This window comes from Panthera onca, chromosome A2 (genome assembly GCF_046562875.1).
Source record: "Panthera onca isolate mPanOnc1 chromosome A2, mPanOnc1 haplotype 2, whole genome shotgun sequence".
NCBI classification, from domain to species: Eukaryota; Metazoa; Chordata; class Mammalia; order Carnivora; family Felidae; genus Panthera; species Panthera onca.
Genome location: NC_138340.1, coordinates 65148677 through 65166694, shown reverse-complemented (window position 1 = coordinate 65166694; position 18018 = coordinate 65148677). Strand labels below are relative to the sequence as shown.

Sequence of the window (18018 nt, the reverse complement as noted above, 5' to 3'; positions counted from 1 at the left end):
CTTTCCTGTGCAAGTCTGATCTTGCCGCTTCTCTGCTAGACCTTCACTTCCCTCACAGGTAAAGCCCTGGTGTTTACAGTTGGTTAAAATGTCGGGGCCCCTGGCTGGCTCAGTCGGTTAAGCATCCGACTTCAGCTCAGGTCATGATCTCACAGTCTGTGAGTTCGAGCCCCGCGTCAGGCTCTGTGCTGAAAGCTCAGAGCCTGGAACCTGCTTTGGATTCTGTGTCTGCCCCTCCGCTGCTCATGTTCTGTCTCTCTCTGTCTCAAAAATACATAAAAACATTAAAAATTAAAAAAAAAATGCCCCTGGACATCTGCTTCTGGGCACTCCCTGCTTTTTGCCATCTTCTCTTCCTAATGTCCCCCTTACTCTCTGTTCCAGGTACCCTAGCCCCCCTCTCTTCCCTGACCCTATGCACACTTCCGACACAGGCTTTCCAAACGGCTGTATATTCCCTCTGCCTGGAAAATGCTCGTTCCAGACATCTGCAAGTCAGTCCCTTATGTCTTCCGAGCTGCTCTCAAACCCCATCAATTAAGGAGCCCCCCCTCCCCACATCCTATTCACTACGGAAGCCTACCGTCCATACACAGGACGCTCCAGATGCTTCTTCCCATTCTACCTTTTCTCTTCTATGTTTCCACAGCCTCATCATCTTCTAGGATATGAGCTATTTATGTGTTATGTCTGTCCTTATTGTCCGTCTGCCTTTAGAATGAGAGCTCTTTGAGAGCAGAGATCTCCGTCCGCCTTATTCCCTGACGAGCCTCACAGCCTAGGGCACAGACACATCGCAAAAGCTGAATATGGTTTCTGACTGCGTAAATGAACCCCTTCAGGCTTTCTCTGCTCTTGTTTTCTATGATGCTGTACTCTTATCTCCTCCTCTCACTGACCATTTCTTTTATGTTTTGGTTTTATGCTTCTATTACCCGTAGATTTTCTTTAAGACTCTCCCTTGACCTGTTTTATTTCAGCCATCAGTGTGAGTAAATATCTGTGTCTGATGTTTTCTGAATTACTCACAGCATCCAGAACATTGTGGACACAAAGGGGGACGTGTCACAAAAGATGAAAGAAATACCTTATTTTTAATTTTAATTTTGTTATTTTAGAGAGAGAGAGTAGGGGGAGGGGCACAGGGAGAGAGAGAGAAAGAGAGAATCCCAAGCAGGCTCTGTGCTGAGCGCGGGGCCTGACTCGGGGCTCGATCCTACAACCCTGGGATCATGACCTGAGCCAAAATCAAGAGTCAGGCACTCAACCGACTGAGCCACCCAGGTGCCCCAGAAGAAATACATTTTTAAATCAAAACTCTACTGGGAAAAATGCTTACTTTTGTGTCGAGGACTTGTAAAATGAGTCCTTCGCATTATATTTCCTGTTTGGCTGTAAAAGTGATTCTCCATCCTCCTAGAAGTTGTGAATAATAAGTGAAAGGAGATCAGATACACATGGGAATTGCTAATGTTTTCTACAACCATGCTTTCTTTTTCCCTTGTTCTCCATTTTTCTCCTTTCATAGCACCCCTTCCACAGACCAGGCTTAATGCTTCCCTACTTTCTTCAATTGTCTTGGAAACTTACTTTCTATGTATGGTCTCCTAAGTGATTAAGCTAAAATTTACAACATGTGTATTCAAGTTAATGGAAAGTCACATTTTTATGAGAAAGCTCTTGAATTTTAAATGCTGGCAAATGATGTTTTTAGCACCATGTAAATAAAACATCTTAAAAAGTCTAGGGGTGCCTGGGTGGCTCAGTCAGTTAAGCGTCTGACTTCGGCTCTGGTCATGATGTCACAATTCATGAGTTAGAGCCCAAAGCTTGCTTTGGATTCTGTGTCTCCCCCTCTCCCTGTGCCTCCCCCACTTATGCTCTGTCTGTCTCAAAAATAAACATTTAAAAAAAACTTTTTTAAGTCTTGTGTGACTTGTCTTTTAACAATAGGACATTAGCTCTGATACACTTCCCCTTTCCTACCTTTTGTCTTATTTCATTGAAATTCGTTGATTATTATAATTATTAATATTAATTTTAACTATATAATATATATTATATTATATAATATATTTTTATATAATATATATTATATATACTATCTAATATAATTATTATATTTTAATAATATATATGTAGTTAAATATATAATATATTATTATTATATTGTAATTGTCATTAGAATCTTTAAGTATTACTATTCATTTAAATTTTCCACAGTACTTTACCAGTGGTTCTTTGTCTACTTCTGCTTCTGGTACCCAATTTGTTCTTTCCTGGTTCCACTCTCTTTGGCTGGAGTTCAATTTTCAGTAATTCTCTCAAGGATACAAACTTCTAGCTTTGTTTCTTAACTAACTCATCCTCACTTTTTAATACTGTTCCAGGTGAATTTAGAATTCTAGTTTAATGGCTATGATTCTTTGGTAAACTACCTACACCTCATTGGCTTCTGGATGGTTATTGTTGCTTTGGAAGTACACGGAGTATAATTGTCTGCAAGTATTCTGCGTCCCCGTCCCCACCCTCCGGCAATATTTAGGATATTCGTCTTGATTTTCCCACGGAGAAAATGTGTTTAGGAGAAGGTATATTTTTTCAGCTGGCTAAAGACTCGTTATGTTTCTTTAACCTCAGAATACATAACTTCCCCCAATTTGGACAAATCTCCATTGTTACCCAATCCATTGTTACCCAATCCATTGTTGCCAATGGATTCTCTTTATTCTCTTCTTAAGAAGTTCCCATCAGGCAAATACTAGACTTTCTCATTCTGTCTGCCATCTTTACCTTCCATGCTACCACTGTCCACTTTCCTGTTCACAACACTTCCTCCTTCCCCTATTTCTAGTCTCTGTTTAAACCTGTTTGTTGTATTTCTTTAAATTTCATTAAAGCTACATCCAGTGAGGCGCACCTGGGTGGCTCAGTCGGTTAAGCGCCCGACTCTGGCTCAGGTCATGATCTCGTGGTCTGTGGGTTCGAGCCCCGCGTCGGGCTCTGTGCTGACAGCTCGGAGCCTGGAGCCTGTTTCAGATTCTGTGTCTCCCTCTTTCTCTGACCCTCCCCTGTTCATGCTCTCTCTCTGTGTGTCTCAAAAATAAATAAACGTTAAAAAAAATTTTTTTAAAAAGCTACATCTAGTGAAATCATGTAATCGTTCTGTTGCTAGGCTGAATTCTCTCTATATATTTTTTTCATTTAGAAATTGTTTTTAATTTTAATATTTTAGTAATTTTGCTGTGGAAAATAAAATTCCATCTTAGAAGAAAGAGAAAACTCCTCAAGACCACTCTCTGGCATCTTTATTTATGTATTACAGTGGGCCAGCCAGTGAAAATCCTGGGCCTTCCATATGGCTCATGGCTTAGTCATGATATTGATAGAAGAGGGTTTAGTTGTGTCTGCCACGCTCTGGCTCAGTGAATTTTGGAGTTCTTCTGGCGCTTGTACAAGATACTCTTTGCCTCTAAAAAACACAGTTATAACTCACTTATAATGTGAGTTTGGCAGAAGACAGACTGGAGGGGCCACTGCAGTAGCATCTCCAAATATTAACATTTCGTTCCAAGCGTCCGCGCCGACACTTTGACAAATTCCATTGTGAATCACCACCAAAGGTACGAATGGCAAGTTGTGCCTGCAGATGGTTTCCACTTCGGTGCAGAAGACCCCAATACACTGTCTCCTTCCACGCAGAAGACCCACTGCCCTGGGCTCTATCTTGGCCAACGTAGAGGCTGCAATGGCCAATCCCAAACCTGCTCCCATCGTTCCCAAGGTGCCAGCAGCAAGCCTGTGACGAGGAAGGGCATTTGGAAGCACAGTGCGTCCAGCGTCCATTATATTTGCTCCTTCATGTACCACAAAACAGTCTCTGTGCACCTGTTCTTGCGCATGGGAGAAGGCTGTGTAATCACCCACAGGCAGGGATTTGGGAGAAGCTAATTCCTGTGCTATTTTGGCCCGTTGGAGGTTATACCCAGCATGGAGGAGGCAGCCCCCTATATTCCTCCATCAGACAAGACAGGCAGATTCCTTCCATCCTACATTAACACATTTCTTGGAAGCATCTTCCCTGCTCTTCATTTTTTTTTTTTTTTTCCTCCCAGAGTTTTCCACCACTTGCTCTCTGGAAGACACTGCCCTGGTGTTTCTATCAAATGGTTCTAAAAGCTGTTTGGTGAACATTGGTGACTCCCAGCAAAGTCACAGCAGGCCTTACCTTATCCCCCAATTCTTCTGTACAGATATCAACCATGTGATTTCACTCACAGGTGGAATTTAAGAAGCAAAACAAACAAGCAAAGGGGGGAAAAAAGAGGCAAACCAAGAAACAGACTCTTAACTATAGAGAACATACTGATGGTTACCAGTAGGATGAATTATTACTGACTGAGTTTTGAACGTTAAGGAAATATTTTCACTCTTGACATAAACCTCCTTTGATCATAATATACTGACCTTTTTATATATCACTGGTTTTGATATGTTAATGCTTGGTAATAATTTTTGTGTCTCTGTACATGAAGAATATTAGTCTGTAATTTCCTCTTTTTTTATTTTTGTAATGTCTTTGTCTGGTTCAGAAATATTAGTTAAGTCAGACCTCTAAAACTAGTTGGAAAGTGTGCCTTCTATTTTCTGAAATAACTTACATTAGACTGATGTGATTTCTTCCTAGGATGTTGGACAAAATTCAGCAACGAAATCATCTGAGTCTAGGGTTTTCAGTGTGGGAAGATTTTTGATCAGAAAAATTAAATTCCTTTAATAAATCGGGGGCATTCATTTCATAATCAATCGGGGGTGTTCCATTTTATTTAGTATCAATTTTGGTAAGTTGTATTTGTAAAGAAATTTGTTCATTTAACCTAAGATGCTAAACGAATTGGCAAACTATATAGTTTAGGATATTTTCTTATTTTGCTTTCAGGATCAGTAGTAATAAACTCTTTAATTTCCTATGTTGCTAATATGTGTTCTCTCTCTTTTTCTTGATTGTACTAATAAAATGTCTTTTATTGATCTCTTTCCTTGATCTTTCTAAAGAAACAGCTTTTGGTTTAAAGTTTTCTCTCATGTAGCTTTTCTCTTTTCCACTGATCTCTACTCTTTAATTCTCTTTCCTTTTTAAGAAAATTGTTTAAAATGTTTTTTTTCTTTTTTTTTTGAGAGAGAGAGAGAGAGAGCACAAGGTGGGGAGGGGCAGAGAGAGAGGGACACACAGAATCCGAAGCAGGCTCCAGGCTCCGAGCTGTCAGCACAGAGTCCGACAGGGGGCTCGAATTCACAAACCATGATATCATGACCTGAGCCAAAGTCAGACGTTCAGCTGACTGAAACACCCAGGCTCCCCTCTTTCTTCTTGTTTAATTTAACAATTCTTTTGTCTTAATTATTAATTACTAATTTTCAGAACCTCCTTGTTTTCTAATATAAGGATAAAAGGCTAATATTGTTCTTTTCAGCAGTGTTTACTGCATCATACAAGATTTAATATGTTATAGTTTCATCATTGTTCAGTTTAAAACATTTTCTAATTTTTCTTGTGATTTTTTTCTTTGGCCCATGGATAGGTCAGAATTGTGATGTTTAATTTTAAAACATTTGATGCTTTCCTGAACATCTCATGGTGAATTATTTTTAATTTAACTCTGTGGTGGTTTGAGAACACAAGTAGAATTATTTCAATACATTTAAACATATGAAGATTTGTTTTATGCTACACATATGATTACAGTGAATATATCACATGCATCTAATATGCTTTCTATTCACTTACTTTCAGCTGATCTGTATCTTCATACTGAAAGCGTACCTCTTGTAAATAGCATATAGTTGTGTCTTGCTTTTTTAATCCATTCTGATCATCTCTGCCTTTCAGTTGAAATGTTTAGTATATCACCATTTTTTTTTTTTTTAAGTAACCTTCACCACAGTGTGGAGCCCAACGCAGGGCTTGAACTCATAGTCCTGACATTAAGACCTGAGCTGAGATCAGGAGTGCGACGCTTAGCCAACTGAGACACCCAGGCCTCCTTGACACATTCTTTAAAAATCAAATGACAATGTAGTAGATGGCTCCGTTTCTGGACACTGTTTTCCATTGATGGGTTTGCCAATCACTTTGCCAGTTGGTGCTGATTATTTCAACTTCACAGTCAAACCTAAAATCAGAGAGCACAAATCCTCCAACTTCATTTTTATTCAAAATTGTTTCAGCTATTTTAGGCTTTTCATGTCATAGAAATTTTATAATCCGTCTGGTCAATTTCCACAAAACATCTTCTCAGGATTTTTATAGGGTCTGCATTGAATCTAGAGATCAATCGGGGAAGTTTTAATAAATTAACAAGCCTTCCAGCCAATGAACCTGGCTTACTTTCCATTTATTTGTGTCTTCGTTAATTTATGTCACCCAGTAACATACTATAGTTCTCAGTGAAAAAATGCACGTGTTTTATTAAATCCTATGCGGTTTTTGGTACTATTGTCAGTGGAATCTTCTAAACTTTCATTTTCCAGTTGTTTGCTTATGATACTTAACATTACAATTGACTTTTGCATATTAACCATAAGCTTATGCCTCCCATGAAATTAAAGATTACATCCAGCAGTTGGTTTGAAGATTTCTGAGGATATTTTTTAATAAATACCATCATGTCATCTCTACCCAGAGATGGATTTATTTCTATTTCTTTTTTTGTTTTGTTTTTTGCTTTTCTGCAATAGCTCTCTCCTCCACTAAATGGAAGATGATAGTGGTGAGAGCAGACACTTTTGTCTTATTCCTGATATTAAGGGAAAAGCATTCAGTCTTACATCATCATTGCTTTAGCCTCAGGGCTTTCACAGATGCTTTATCACAGATTGAGGAAGGTCCCCTCCAAGTCTCCAAGTTTGCTGAGAGTTTTGATCCTGAGAGAGTATTGATTTTTTTTTTCCCTTTTGTTAGTAACAGTCTTGGTCGTTTCTGATCCTTTGCTTTTCTGTATCCTTTTTATAAAGCACTTCTCGAACTCCACGTGGATACAGACAAGATATTGATTTGGATGGCACTGAGACCGCAAAACAACTTAGTAAGAAAACGCGCATGGTAGATATTGTCCCATCCCACACTCGTATCTATTTCTATTTACCGTGGTTTTCTTGTAGTCAGCATATAGTTGGGTATTGATTATTTTATCCAACATAAACATGTCTGACTTTCTATTTCTATTTACCATGGTTTTCTTGTAGTCAGCATATAGTTGGGTATTGATTTTTTTTTTATCCAACATAAAAATGTCTGACTTTCTATTTCCTTACATTAAATTTATCTAATATAACATTTGACATAATTTGGTTTCAATATAGCTTTATTTACTGTTGGTTTCATCTCTTCCTTTTCCTTTTCTGTTACTTTCTTTTGTATTATTTGAGGTTTTTTTTTTCTTTGTAGAATTTCATTTTGTCTCCCCCTATTAGCTTATTGCCTATGATTGATTGATTGGCTTCTGTTATTACTGTCACTCTAAGACTTTATACGTCTTTAATTCTAGGGTTTAAAGTATAATATTACACCACTTCATGAATAGTGTAAAAACTTACAATATCATACGCCTATTTTCATCCTGACCTCCCGGGTGCTATTGTTATATGATGGACTTCTACATGTGCTGTATGCCCCAAATACATTGCGACTGTTGTTGCTTTAAACATTCGGTGATATTTTTGGGGGCACCTGGGTGGCTCAGTCCGGTAAGTGTCCGACTCTTGGCTTCAGCTCAGGCCATGATCTCACAGTTCGTGAGTTCGAGCCCCGCATCAGGCTCTGTACTGTTAGTGGGATTCTGTCACTCTCCTTCTCTCTGTCCCTCCCTTGCTTGTTCTCTCTCTCTCATGCGCGCTCAAAATAAACTTAAAAAAACATTAAAGGATATTTTGCAGTATTTCAAAATGGAGAATAGAGTTTTCTATTTACCACACATTTACCGTGTCTCTTGACCTCAATTTCATTCCATTGAACAAACTCAAATTTCCACCTACACTATATTCTTTTGTCTGAAGAACCTCCTTAGGTCGGTTGGCAGTAGATGCCTCAGGTTTCTTTTTCTGAAAATATCTACTCTGCCTTCCTTTTTGAAATTTGTTGTTGCTGATGAATGTGTTCTTAATGAACTTCTTTTGACATTGCAAACATGTGTCCATTTTCTTCTAGCGAGTACAGATTCGGACAAGAGCCTGCTGTCATTCTTACCTGTGCTCCTCTGTGTATAATGGATTTTTTTCCTCTAACTGCTTCAAGATGTCCTTTGTATCCCCGTTTTCCAGCAATTTAACTTAGGTGCACAGTGTCCTTTATCTTTCTACAGCTTGGCGCTTGTTCAGTTTCTTGGGTCTGTAGATTTAAATCATGAGGAACAATACTGGCCACTGTTGGCCCAAATATTTCCCCCATTTTCCATTCTTTTCTGCAATGCCAGTTACACGCGTGTTAAACGGCCTGCTATCATCCCCAAGCTAACTGGTGTTTTACTTATACATTTTCTGTTTTACTTTGGATAGTTTCTGTTGCTACATTTTCAACTTTGCTGATCTTTTAGCCTGCAGTGTCTGATCTGCTTTGAAACGTGTATCCATTTATCTTTCATTGTATCGTGTTTTTCATGTCTAAATGGCCTCTTGAGTCCTGTTTACACCATGCATTTTCCTCATGTCTGTGGTTGTGGTTTCCTTCACCATCTGAATGCATGGAACGTGTGTGTAATAGCTGTGTTTGCACACGTCCTTGTCTGCTTGCTCCTTCCTGTCCACCACTTCCAGGTCCCGTGTTCTTGATTGACCGTTCCTCCTGAGTATGGGAACTAGTCCCCTACTTCTTGGCATGAAAATTAATTTCTATTGAGTACCTATTTTAAACGTTGGGTTGTTGGTTGCTAACACTTGTTTTATTCTTTGTTTTTAATGTTGATGTATTAATTTTTGAGGGAGAGAGAGGATGCACAAGCAGGGGAGGGGCAGAGAGAAAGAGAGAGAGACAGAGAGAGAGACAGAGAGAGAGAAGGAGACACAGAATCTGAAGCAGGATCTAGGCTCTGAGCTGTCAGCACAGAGCCTGATGCAGAGCTCGGACCCACAAACTATGAGATCATGACTTGAGCTGAAGTTGGACGCTTAACCAACTGAACCACCCAGGCGCCCCATAACTTGTTTTATTCTTTTTTTAAAAATATTATTGTTTTTAAATTTACATCCAAATTAGTTAGCATATAGTGCAACAATGATTTCAGGAGTAGATTCCTTAATGCCCCTTACCCATTTAGCCCATCCCGCCTCCCACAACCCCTCCAGTAACCTCTTGTTTGTTCTCCATATTTAAGAGTCTCTTATGTTTTGTCCCCCTCCCTGTTTTTATATTATTTTTGTTTCCCTTCCCTTCTGTTCATCTGTTTTGTCTCTTAAAGTCCTCACATGCATGAAGTCATATATTTATCTTTCTCCAATTTCACTTAGCATAATACCCTCCAGTTCCATCCATGTAGTTGCAAATGGCAAGATTTCATTCTTTTTGATTGCCAAGTAATACTCCATTGTGTATATATATATATATATATATATATATATATATATATATATATACCACATCTTCTTTATCCATTCATCCATCGATGGACATTTGGGCTCTTTCCATACTTTGGCTATTGTTGATAGTGCTGCTATAAACATGGAGGTGCATGTGTCCCTTTGAAACAGCACACCTGTATCCCTTGGATAAATACCTAGTAGTGCAATTTCTGGGTCCTAGGGTAGTTCTATTTTTAATTTTTTGAGGAAACTCCATACTGTTTTCCAGAGTGGCTACACCAGTTTGCATTCCCACCAGCAATGCAAAAGAGATCCTCTTTCTCCGCATCCTCACCAACATCTGTTGTTGCCTGAGTTGTTAACATTAGCCATTCTGACAGGTGTGAGGTGGTATCTCATTGTGGTTTCGATTTGTATTTGCCTGATGATGAGTGATGTGGAGCACTTTTTCATGTGTCAGTTGGCCATCTGGATGTCTTCTTTGGAGAAATGTCTATTCATGTCTTTTGCCCATTTCTTCACTGGATGATTTGATTTTTGGGTGTTGAGGTTGATAAATTCTTTATAGATTTTGGATACTAACCCTTTATCTGGTATGTCATTTGCAAATATCTTCTCCCATTCTGTTGGTTGCCTTTTAGTTTTGCTGATTGTTTCCTACCCTTCACTGTGCAGGAGCTTTTTATTTTGATGAGGTCCCAGTAGTTCATTTTTGCTTTTGTTTCCCTTTCCTCTGGAGACGTGTTGAGTATAAGTTGCCGTGGCCAAGATCAAAGAGGTTTTTGCCTGCTTTCTCCTCAAGGATTTTGATGGCTTCCTGTCTTACATTTAGGTCTTTCATCCGTTTTGACTCTTTTTGTGTATGGTGTGAGAAAGTGGTCCAGGCTCATTCTGTGTGTCGCTGTCCAGTTTTCCCAGCACCACTTGCTGAAGAGACTGTCTTTATTCCATTGGATATTCTTTCCTGCTTTGTCAAAGATGAGTTGACCATACGTTTGTGGGTCCATTTTTGGGTTCTCTATTAACTTTTTTATTCTTAAGTAGTGTTAGAATATGTTCCAGCACAAACTTAAGTACTGAAAGTCCATGGATGTTTTTGAGGGTTGCCTTTAACCTGTCAGAGCAGGTCCACAGGAACCTTTGGAGTAGGGTTAAGAAAGCCTGACTACAAAAGTGACATCCTTCTGAAGATCCTGACTGACGTCCTGTGTCCTCCAAGGTATCTTCATTCCAGTTTTGTGGGCACTTGAACCATCCCCTGCGCTGTTGGAGCTTCAGAGAATGATCATGCAGTTCTCTACAGCAGGTCTGGTCTTTCCCAAATTCCAGTACTTTCCTCTTGTCAGTGCACAGATCAGTGCTCACAGGGCTGCACATTTTCCTCCCCAGCTCTCCAGAGCACTGTCTCTGCAGCCCCCACCTCTCTGGTGCCCTGGTCCACAAACTTTTGGATGCCCCAGAGCCCCAATCTCTGTCACCTCAACTGAACAAGAGCCTAAAGGTGTGTATGGACTTGACTGTTGTTCAGAAATTGCCTCCAGGGAGTAACCTGGTGAAATCGGAGGGTTCACATATTTTCCCTTCCTTAGAGATTGCAATCTGTCACTACCTTTTCTCTAGTGTTTGCAAACTATTATTTCTCATATTGTGTCCAATTTTCTCTGTTTAAGGCAGAAAAGTAAAGGCAACAGCTGCTATTTCATTTCATCTACACTTCACTCACTTTCTTCTCTTATTTTTTAAAATTTCTTGTTGTACTTTCTTTTGGTTTACATAGCTGTTCATTTTCTAACTTTGGAGAAAGGTTTTTCTTTTTTGTTAATGTTTATTTATTTATTTTGAGAGAGAGAGTGCACATGAGCGGGGAGGAGTAGAGAGAGAGGGAGAGAGAGAATCCCAAGCAGGCTCCGAGCTGTCAGCACAGAGCCCGACATGGGTCTCGAACTCATGAACCGCGAGATCACAACCTGAGCTGAAATCAAGAGTTGGGTGCTTAACCACTGAGCCACCCAGGTGCCCCTCAGTCAGATATTTTTAACTGATTCTTCATCTCCGGTTTTCTCTTGGGTGATTGCCTGCCTTTCTTCAGTGTCCCTTCTTAAATTTTTATATGAATATATTTCCCTTTGGGCATAGTGCGATCCTTAGCTTCTGAATGAATTTTCCATTTCTTTCATTTTTTTTCACTGTCAATTTTATTTGTATTTAAGTTTCAAAATCTCTATCAAGACAGCTTTTCATATCCTCAGATGCTTGTTTGAAACACGTAACTCAGTTTGGAGTGTTACAATACAGTTTTCTTCTGTTTTATAGTTGATTTGGTATGATGTATTCTTACTAAGGTATTTTGGTTCTTATTTCGATTCTTTTGTTATAGTTTCTTCGAATAGATTTATCACGTTTTCTTTCATTCACTTGATGGAGTTGGGGTGGTTCACGATATTCTTAGTTCAATGCTGCCCTCTTCTGTCCGTGTGGCAAAGTACAGCATTTTCTCTAATAAAGTTGTTTCCTCCTGGAAGGCAATTGTTTTTTGTTCAAATGTTTATTTATTTCTGAGACAGAGAGAGACAGAGCATGAGCGGGGGAGGGGCAGAGAGAGAGGGGACACAGAATCCGAAGCAGTCTCCAGGCTCCGAGCTGTCATCACAGAGCCCCACGCGGGGCTCGAACTCACAAACCGTGAGATCATGACCTGAGCTGAAGTCGGTCTTTCAATGGACTGAGCCACCCAGGCTCCCAGGCAATTGTTATCAAAGGGGTTGTGTCACCTCCACTCAATTCATTCTTTGCCTTTCAGAATACTAACTTTCACTCTTTCCCTTATTTATTTATTTTTTCCTTTTCATCACTCAACCTCCAAAAGGCGACTCTCTCTTTTAAACAATTAATGCCTTTCAAAGACTGCCACCTCAAGTCGTGTATGCTTTTAAATTCCTTCTCCGCAGACAGAGTCTATCTTTCTAGCGGTGGTTGTTAGATCAGTAGTAGGCCGGCTTCTCTCTACCACGCGTTTTCCAAGACTGTCCTCATTTACTGGAAAAAAAGCTTCTGTTAAGTGCTTGAAGAATGACTTTTTAGGATTTTATGTTTTCTTTTTTTTTAACTTGCAGTCATTCAAAGTTTAGTATTTCTCTGTGTCCTAGACATGTTGAAGGTGCGGGGTTTGTACGTTATAAAAAAATGGATTTTGCCATGTTTTACTAACTTGATCAGTTTTTGAATTTTCAGGTTTTCTTCTGTTGTTACATAACCATCAAAGATTATATATTTTCCTCTAGGCATTATTATAGTTAATTCCCACACATTTTTCTATGATATTGCTGTTATCATTCAGTTTAAGACATTTTCCATTTTCCTTATGTTTTTCCTTTGGCCCATGACTCATGTCCATAAATACATTTTTATATTTCCAAACGTATGATTTTCTAGGGTTTTTGATCTGTTATAATGGTCTTGTGGTCAAAGAACATACTCTGTGTGATTTAAAATATTTGAGGGGTACCTGGGTGGCTCAGTCGGTTAAGTGTCTGACATCAGCTCAAGTCACGATCTCACGGTTCGTTAGTTCAAGCCCCGCATCGGGCTCTGTGCCGACATTTCAGAGCCTGGAGCCTGCTTCAGATTCTATGTCTCCTTCTCTCTCTGCCTCTCTCATGCTCTGTCTCTCTCTTTCTCTCAAAAAGAAATAAACATTAAAAAATAAAATAAACTATTTGAGTAATGTAAGGAATTATTGAATCACTATGTTGTACACCTGAAACTAATACAACACTGTGTGTTAATAATACTGAAATTAAAGTAAAAAAAATAAACATCTAAGCCAAAAAATTTAAAAATGAAATATTTGAAAATTTCCAGGTTGTCTTATGATACGTGGTAATTTTACGAATGGTCCTTGCAAGAAGGTACACTTGTGTGTGTGTGTGTGTGTGTGTGTGTGTATTATTACTAACAAGTTGCCCCAGTATATTTATATTTATATTTATATTTATATTTATATTTATATTTATTAACTAATTGTGCTGCCTTATTCTACTATATGAGTTTTGTCTATACTAAATCCCCCAATATCCAGTTGTCCTATTAATTGCCACACAGTTTACAGTGACTCTTATCAGCAAGAGTCATGAACAGATATTTCAGTGTCTTTACAGATTAAAAAAAAAATCTATGTTTAACATAGAGGTCATCGAAGTCAACCTACCATTGTTAGTGTTGTACAATAATATGTATTGGATCTTTGCCAAATCAACTGTTGCTATATCATTGATGTAATTTCTATGTCTCTCTTGAACATGTAAATCTTGGTAAGAATAAGAGCTGTGTTACAGGCAGAACAAACAAGCACATAAAAACAATGGCTCTCCTGGCAAAGAGAAGGCATGTGGGAAGGCAAAAATCACATCAATTTTTTTACTTCTAAAAAGTCCACTAGGGGCGCCTGGGTGGCGCAGTCGGTTAAGCGTCCGACTTCAGCCAGGTCAGGATCTCGCGGTCTGTGAGTTCGAGCCCCACGTCAGGCTCTGGGCTGATGGCTCGGAGCCTGGAGCCTGTTTCCGATTCTGTGTCTCCCTCTCTCTCTGCCCCTCCCCTGTTCATGCTCTGTCTCTCTCTGTCCCAAAAATAAATAAAAAACGTTGAAAAAAAAAATTAAAAAAAAAATAAATAAAAAGTCCACTAAATTAGAATTGGTCACAGTTCATTTAAAATATCTTTTATTGTGAACTTTGCAGAGTTCATGAGGTCTGTCACAATCACCTGTGTCCCGTGGGTCATGTCTTGATAAGGTTGGTGTGTAATGTGTGGGTAAGATTGGTCCTCCCCTTGAAGGGGCCAAGATTCTGAAATCTGTGCTCTCTTCGAGTTCTTCAGCATTTTGGTATATCATTGATACCATGGTATCATCTTTCATTGGAATCTGGATTTTTCTCTAAAACCCATCGCTTCCAGTTCCTGATAGGTCTTATAAGCTGCCATTTCTATATGTTATATATCTTCAATTTCTTTATGAAACGTTTGCAGATCTTGAAGTTTATTGTTTACACGGTTTTCTCAAATCTTTTTTTTTTAATTTTTTTAATGTTTATTTATTTTTGATAGAGAGAGAGAGACAGAGCACAAGTGGGAGAGGGGCAGAGAGAGAGGGAGACACAGAATGCGAGGCAGGCTCCAGGCTCTGAGCTGTCAGCACAGAGCCCGACGCAGGGCTCGAACTCATGGACCATGAAATCATGACTTGAGATGAAGTCCGATGCTCAACCAACTGAGCCACCCAGGCGCCCGTCAAAGCAAATCTTTATAGGAGCTTTTCTCTTGCTGGCGAATCTTCTATTTCTATTCTCTGCATGTTTTGTGTGTACTGTTTCATAAGGAAGGGACTACATTTCCTATTTGAATTCATCAGTGTTTCTGAAGTCTGACTCAATGGAAATTTCTCTACAAATGCTAGATATTTCTTAGGTTCTATGACAAGACATTGAAGGAGATGTTCCTTTATGTCCTAATACTTCAGCATTGTTCATCCGCATTAAGGTCCTTCATTGCTGTCAACATCATAAATGCCTCAACTTCCTAGAATTTCTTCAAATTTCACAAGAGCTAACAAAAAAAGACTGCTGAGGTCCAGATTCTGAGCAATGCAATTACCATAAACAATGTGAACAAAATTTTCAGGAATTTCCTATTTCTTTCCATTCTTGTGTCTTCCATGTTTTGGATCTCTCTTTCTTGAAAATTGGGCTGCTGTTTGCCGTGGTGCTGGGAGGAACACTGACAAGCTGTTGCTGTGGGATCTGGTGCCTGTGCGGGGCCTTAACTCTCCATGTACAGCAGGGAATGTGAGGGCACCCTCCAGGAACCCCCCAGAGATGGGCACACGGTAGATACAGTAGTTACATCTTCACATACTGCTTCTGTCCTATTCGTCTATACATTTGGGATTTCAAATAAATACACGTTCCTCTTTGTCACTGTTTCCTATATGTTTCTTACTCTCACTTCGTATTTTCCATTTTTTTGTGCATTTTTGCTTTATCATGAATGGTGTCTCCTCATTTACCTATTAGCTCTCCAATTCTCTCCACCAGCGTCAGATCAGCTACTGTGCTCACTTGCCCTGTTCTTTGTTTATGATATTCTTCAGTTCTGGAACTCCTTTCCCCTCAATTTCCTAATTTCCCATTTCGTAATTTTTAATTTCTTTACAAAAATTCTGAACTCACCTTTTCTCTCCTTGCATATTTTCAATGTCTAGAATCAATGTGTGTCTTTCTGTTTTCTTTCATTCTGCTGATTCTAATTCACGGTGCCCTTTCTCTTTACGTGTTTGGTTACTATTGATTGTATGCTGGACATTTTATTTTAAAACATTATTGATGGAAATAATTTAAGGCTTAGTCACATATTATCTTTCTCCAGAGAAGTTTTGTTTCTGTCTGCCGGCATCCTGGGAATGATAAGAATCTAAGATCACCTCAATACCAGTTCAAGACTTAGAGTTTTCTCATTTACTCGGACCAAGCCAGGCTTTAGTCTGGTTAAGGGCTTTTTCCTATTGATGCATCCTTTTTCTAAGAAACCAGCCTCCAGGTATTCCTCCCAAAGCAGTGGATTGTTTTTCAGAGATCAGTTCCAACTTTTGATCTTTTATACTTCTGAGACCACCAAAGATCCAGCTCAGAGTTTTAGCTTTCCCTTCTAGAATGGCAAATTCCTGTATGGCCAAAGTGGCCCTGAGTGCTAGGCTTACATTTTAAAGTTTCCATCCTTTCGCTGACCCAATCACTTCTACCTTATTAGCTTTTTGATATTTTTTTTTAAATTTTTTTTAACGTTTATTTATTTTTGAGACAGAGAGAGACAGAGCATGAATGGGGGAGGGTCAGAGAGAGGGAGACACAGAATCCAAAACAGGCTCCAGGCTCCGAGCTGTCAGCACAGAGCCCGACGCGGGGCTCGAACTCATGAACCGTGAGATCGTGACCTGAGCCGAAGTCGGCCGCTCAACCGACTGAGCCACCCAGGCGCCCCTTGATATTTTAATAAAAGCGAAATATTAATCTAGTTGTTTCCCATTAGAAGTATTGCCCCATGTTACCTGGTTAGTTTCTACTACTGGAAATAAAATATCCAGATTTATTTTCTGCGAGAAGAAGTCTAAACTTATTTTGAATTTAAATAAAGATGCTAATAAGCCTTTATATGACAAGCACTTACTTCAGTAGTCTAATTCTAAAATAGGTAACTAGATAAAACATGGAGACTTGCCATGAATTTGCAGCTTAAATGAAAAACAAAAGGCACCAATGCCTTTCATTTCTTAAAATGTTTACTTTGATTTGTTCTCAAAGGACTTACCTACAGGAGCAATGGATTCTTTGAAAAGTCTGGAGATGGAATGAATGAAACTAGTAAGTACAAGTTTTCTTTATCCTTTCAACCACATTCCGCATTTTATCTGAATTTAGAATGGCTCAAAACAGGCCAAATTACCCCAATTTCTTTTTTTTTAAATGTTTGTTTATTTTTGACAGAGAGAGAGAAAAAGAGAGAGACAGAGCATGAGCGGGGGAGGGGCAGAGAGAGAGGGAGACAGAATCTGAAGCAGGCTCCAGGCTCTGCCCTGTCAGCACAGAGCCCGATGCAGGGCTCTAACTCATAAGCTGCGAGATCATGACCTGAGCTGAAGTCAGACGCTCAACCAACTGAGCCACCCCATTTCTAAGGGCAAGATTTTCTTATAAAGAAAACTCTGTAGACAAGGAAAAGCAGGAAGTCCGGCATGGCTGGATGGCATCTAGATAAAGGAGGCACTGATGATATGGATTTTGAGGGACCCTTTTGGTTCCTTCGCCACTCATTGTGGTACAACTGACAGTTGTGGGACGTGTGCCCCAATCCCCTCTGTGGCCGAATCAGTCTCTGCAATCGTGAAGGAAGACATGGGAAAAGTAGAACTAAATCTAACACGACAGTTACAGATAAATCCACAAGCAGAGATCAATTGTGGAAAAGAATACATATGGGGGTCATGGAAATGGACACTGATTCCTTAGAAGTATTCACATCTTTACTTCTAATGGCTATGGGGTTTCTTTCTGGGGAGATGAAAATGTTCTAGAATTAGATTGTGGTGACGTTGCTCCATTTCGTGCGCACCTTTAAAAATACATCAGTCGCTTTAGGGCACCTGGGTGGCTCAGTTGGTTAAGTGTCCAAGTTCAGCTCAGGTCATGATTTCATGGTTCGTGGGTTCAAGTCCCACATCAGGCTCTGGTGCTGACAGTGCGGAGCCTGCTTGGGATTCTTTCTCTTTCCTTTTCTCTCTGTCCCTCCCCCACTCACACTTTCTCTCTCTCAAAACTAAACTTAATTTTTAAAAATGTAAAAAAAAAAACATTGAACACTTTAAATGGATGACTTTTGTGGTATATGAAATGTGTC

General features: G+C 39.4%; 1 protein-coding gene and 1 pseudogene across 2 annotated transcripts in view; both read right to left on the bottom strand.

Moving 5' to 3' along the window:
* SPMIP7 (sperm microtubule inner protein 7) overlaps positions 1-18018 on the bottom strand; it is a 58819-nt gene that overhangs the window by 31471 nt on the left and 9330 nt on the right. For both annotated transcript variants that reach the window (XM_060632082.3, XM_060632083.3), the window contains exon 3: positions 1340-1416. In XM_060632082.3, coding sequence (XP_060488065.3) covers positions 1340-1416 — 77 coding nt within the window. The remainder of the gene's footprint in view (positions 1-1339; positions 1417-18018) is intronic.
* Positions 3313-4264, bottom strand: LOC132673537 (2-hydroxyacyl-CoA lyase 1-like; annotated as a pseudogene).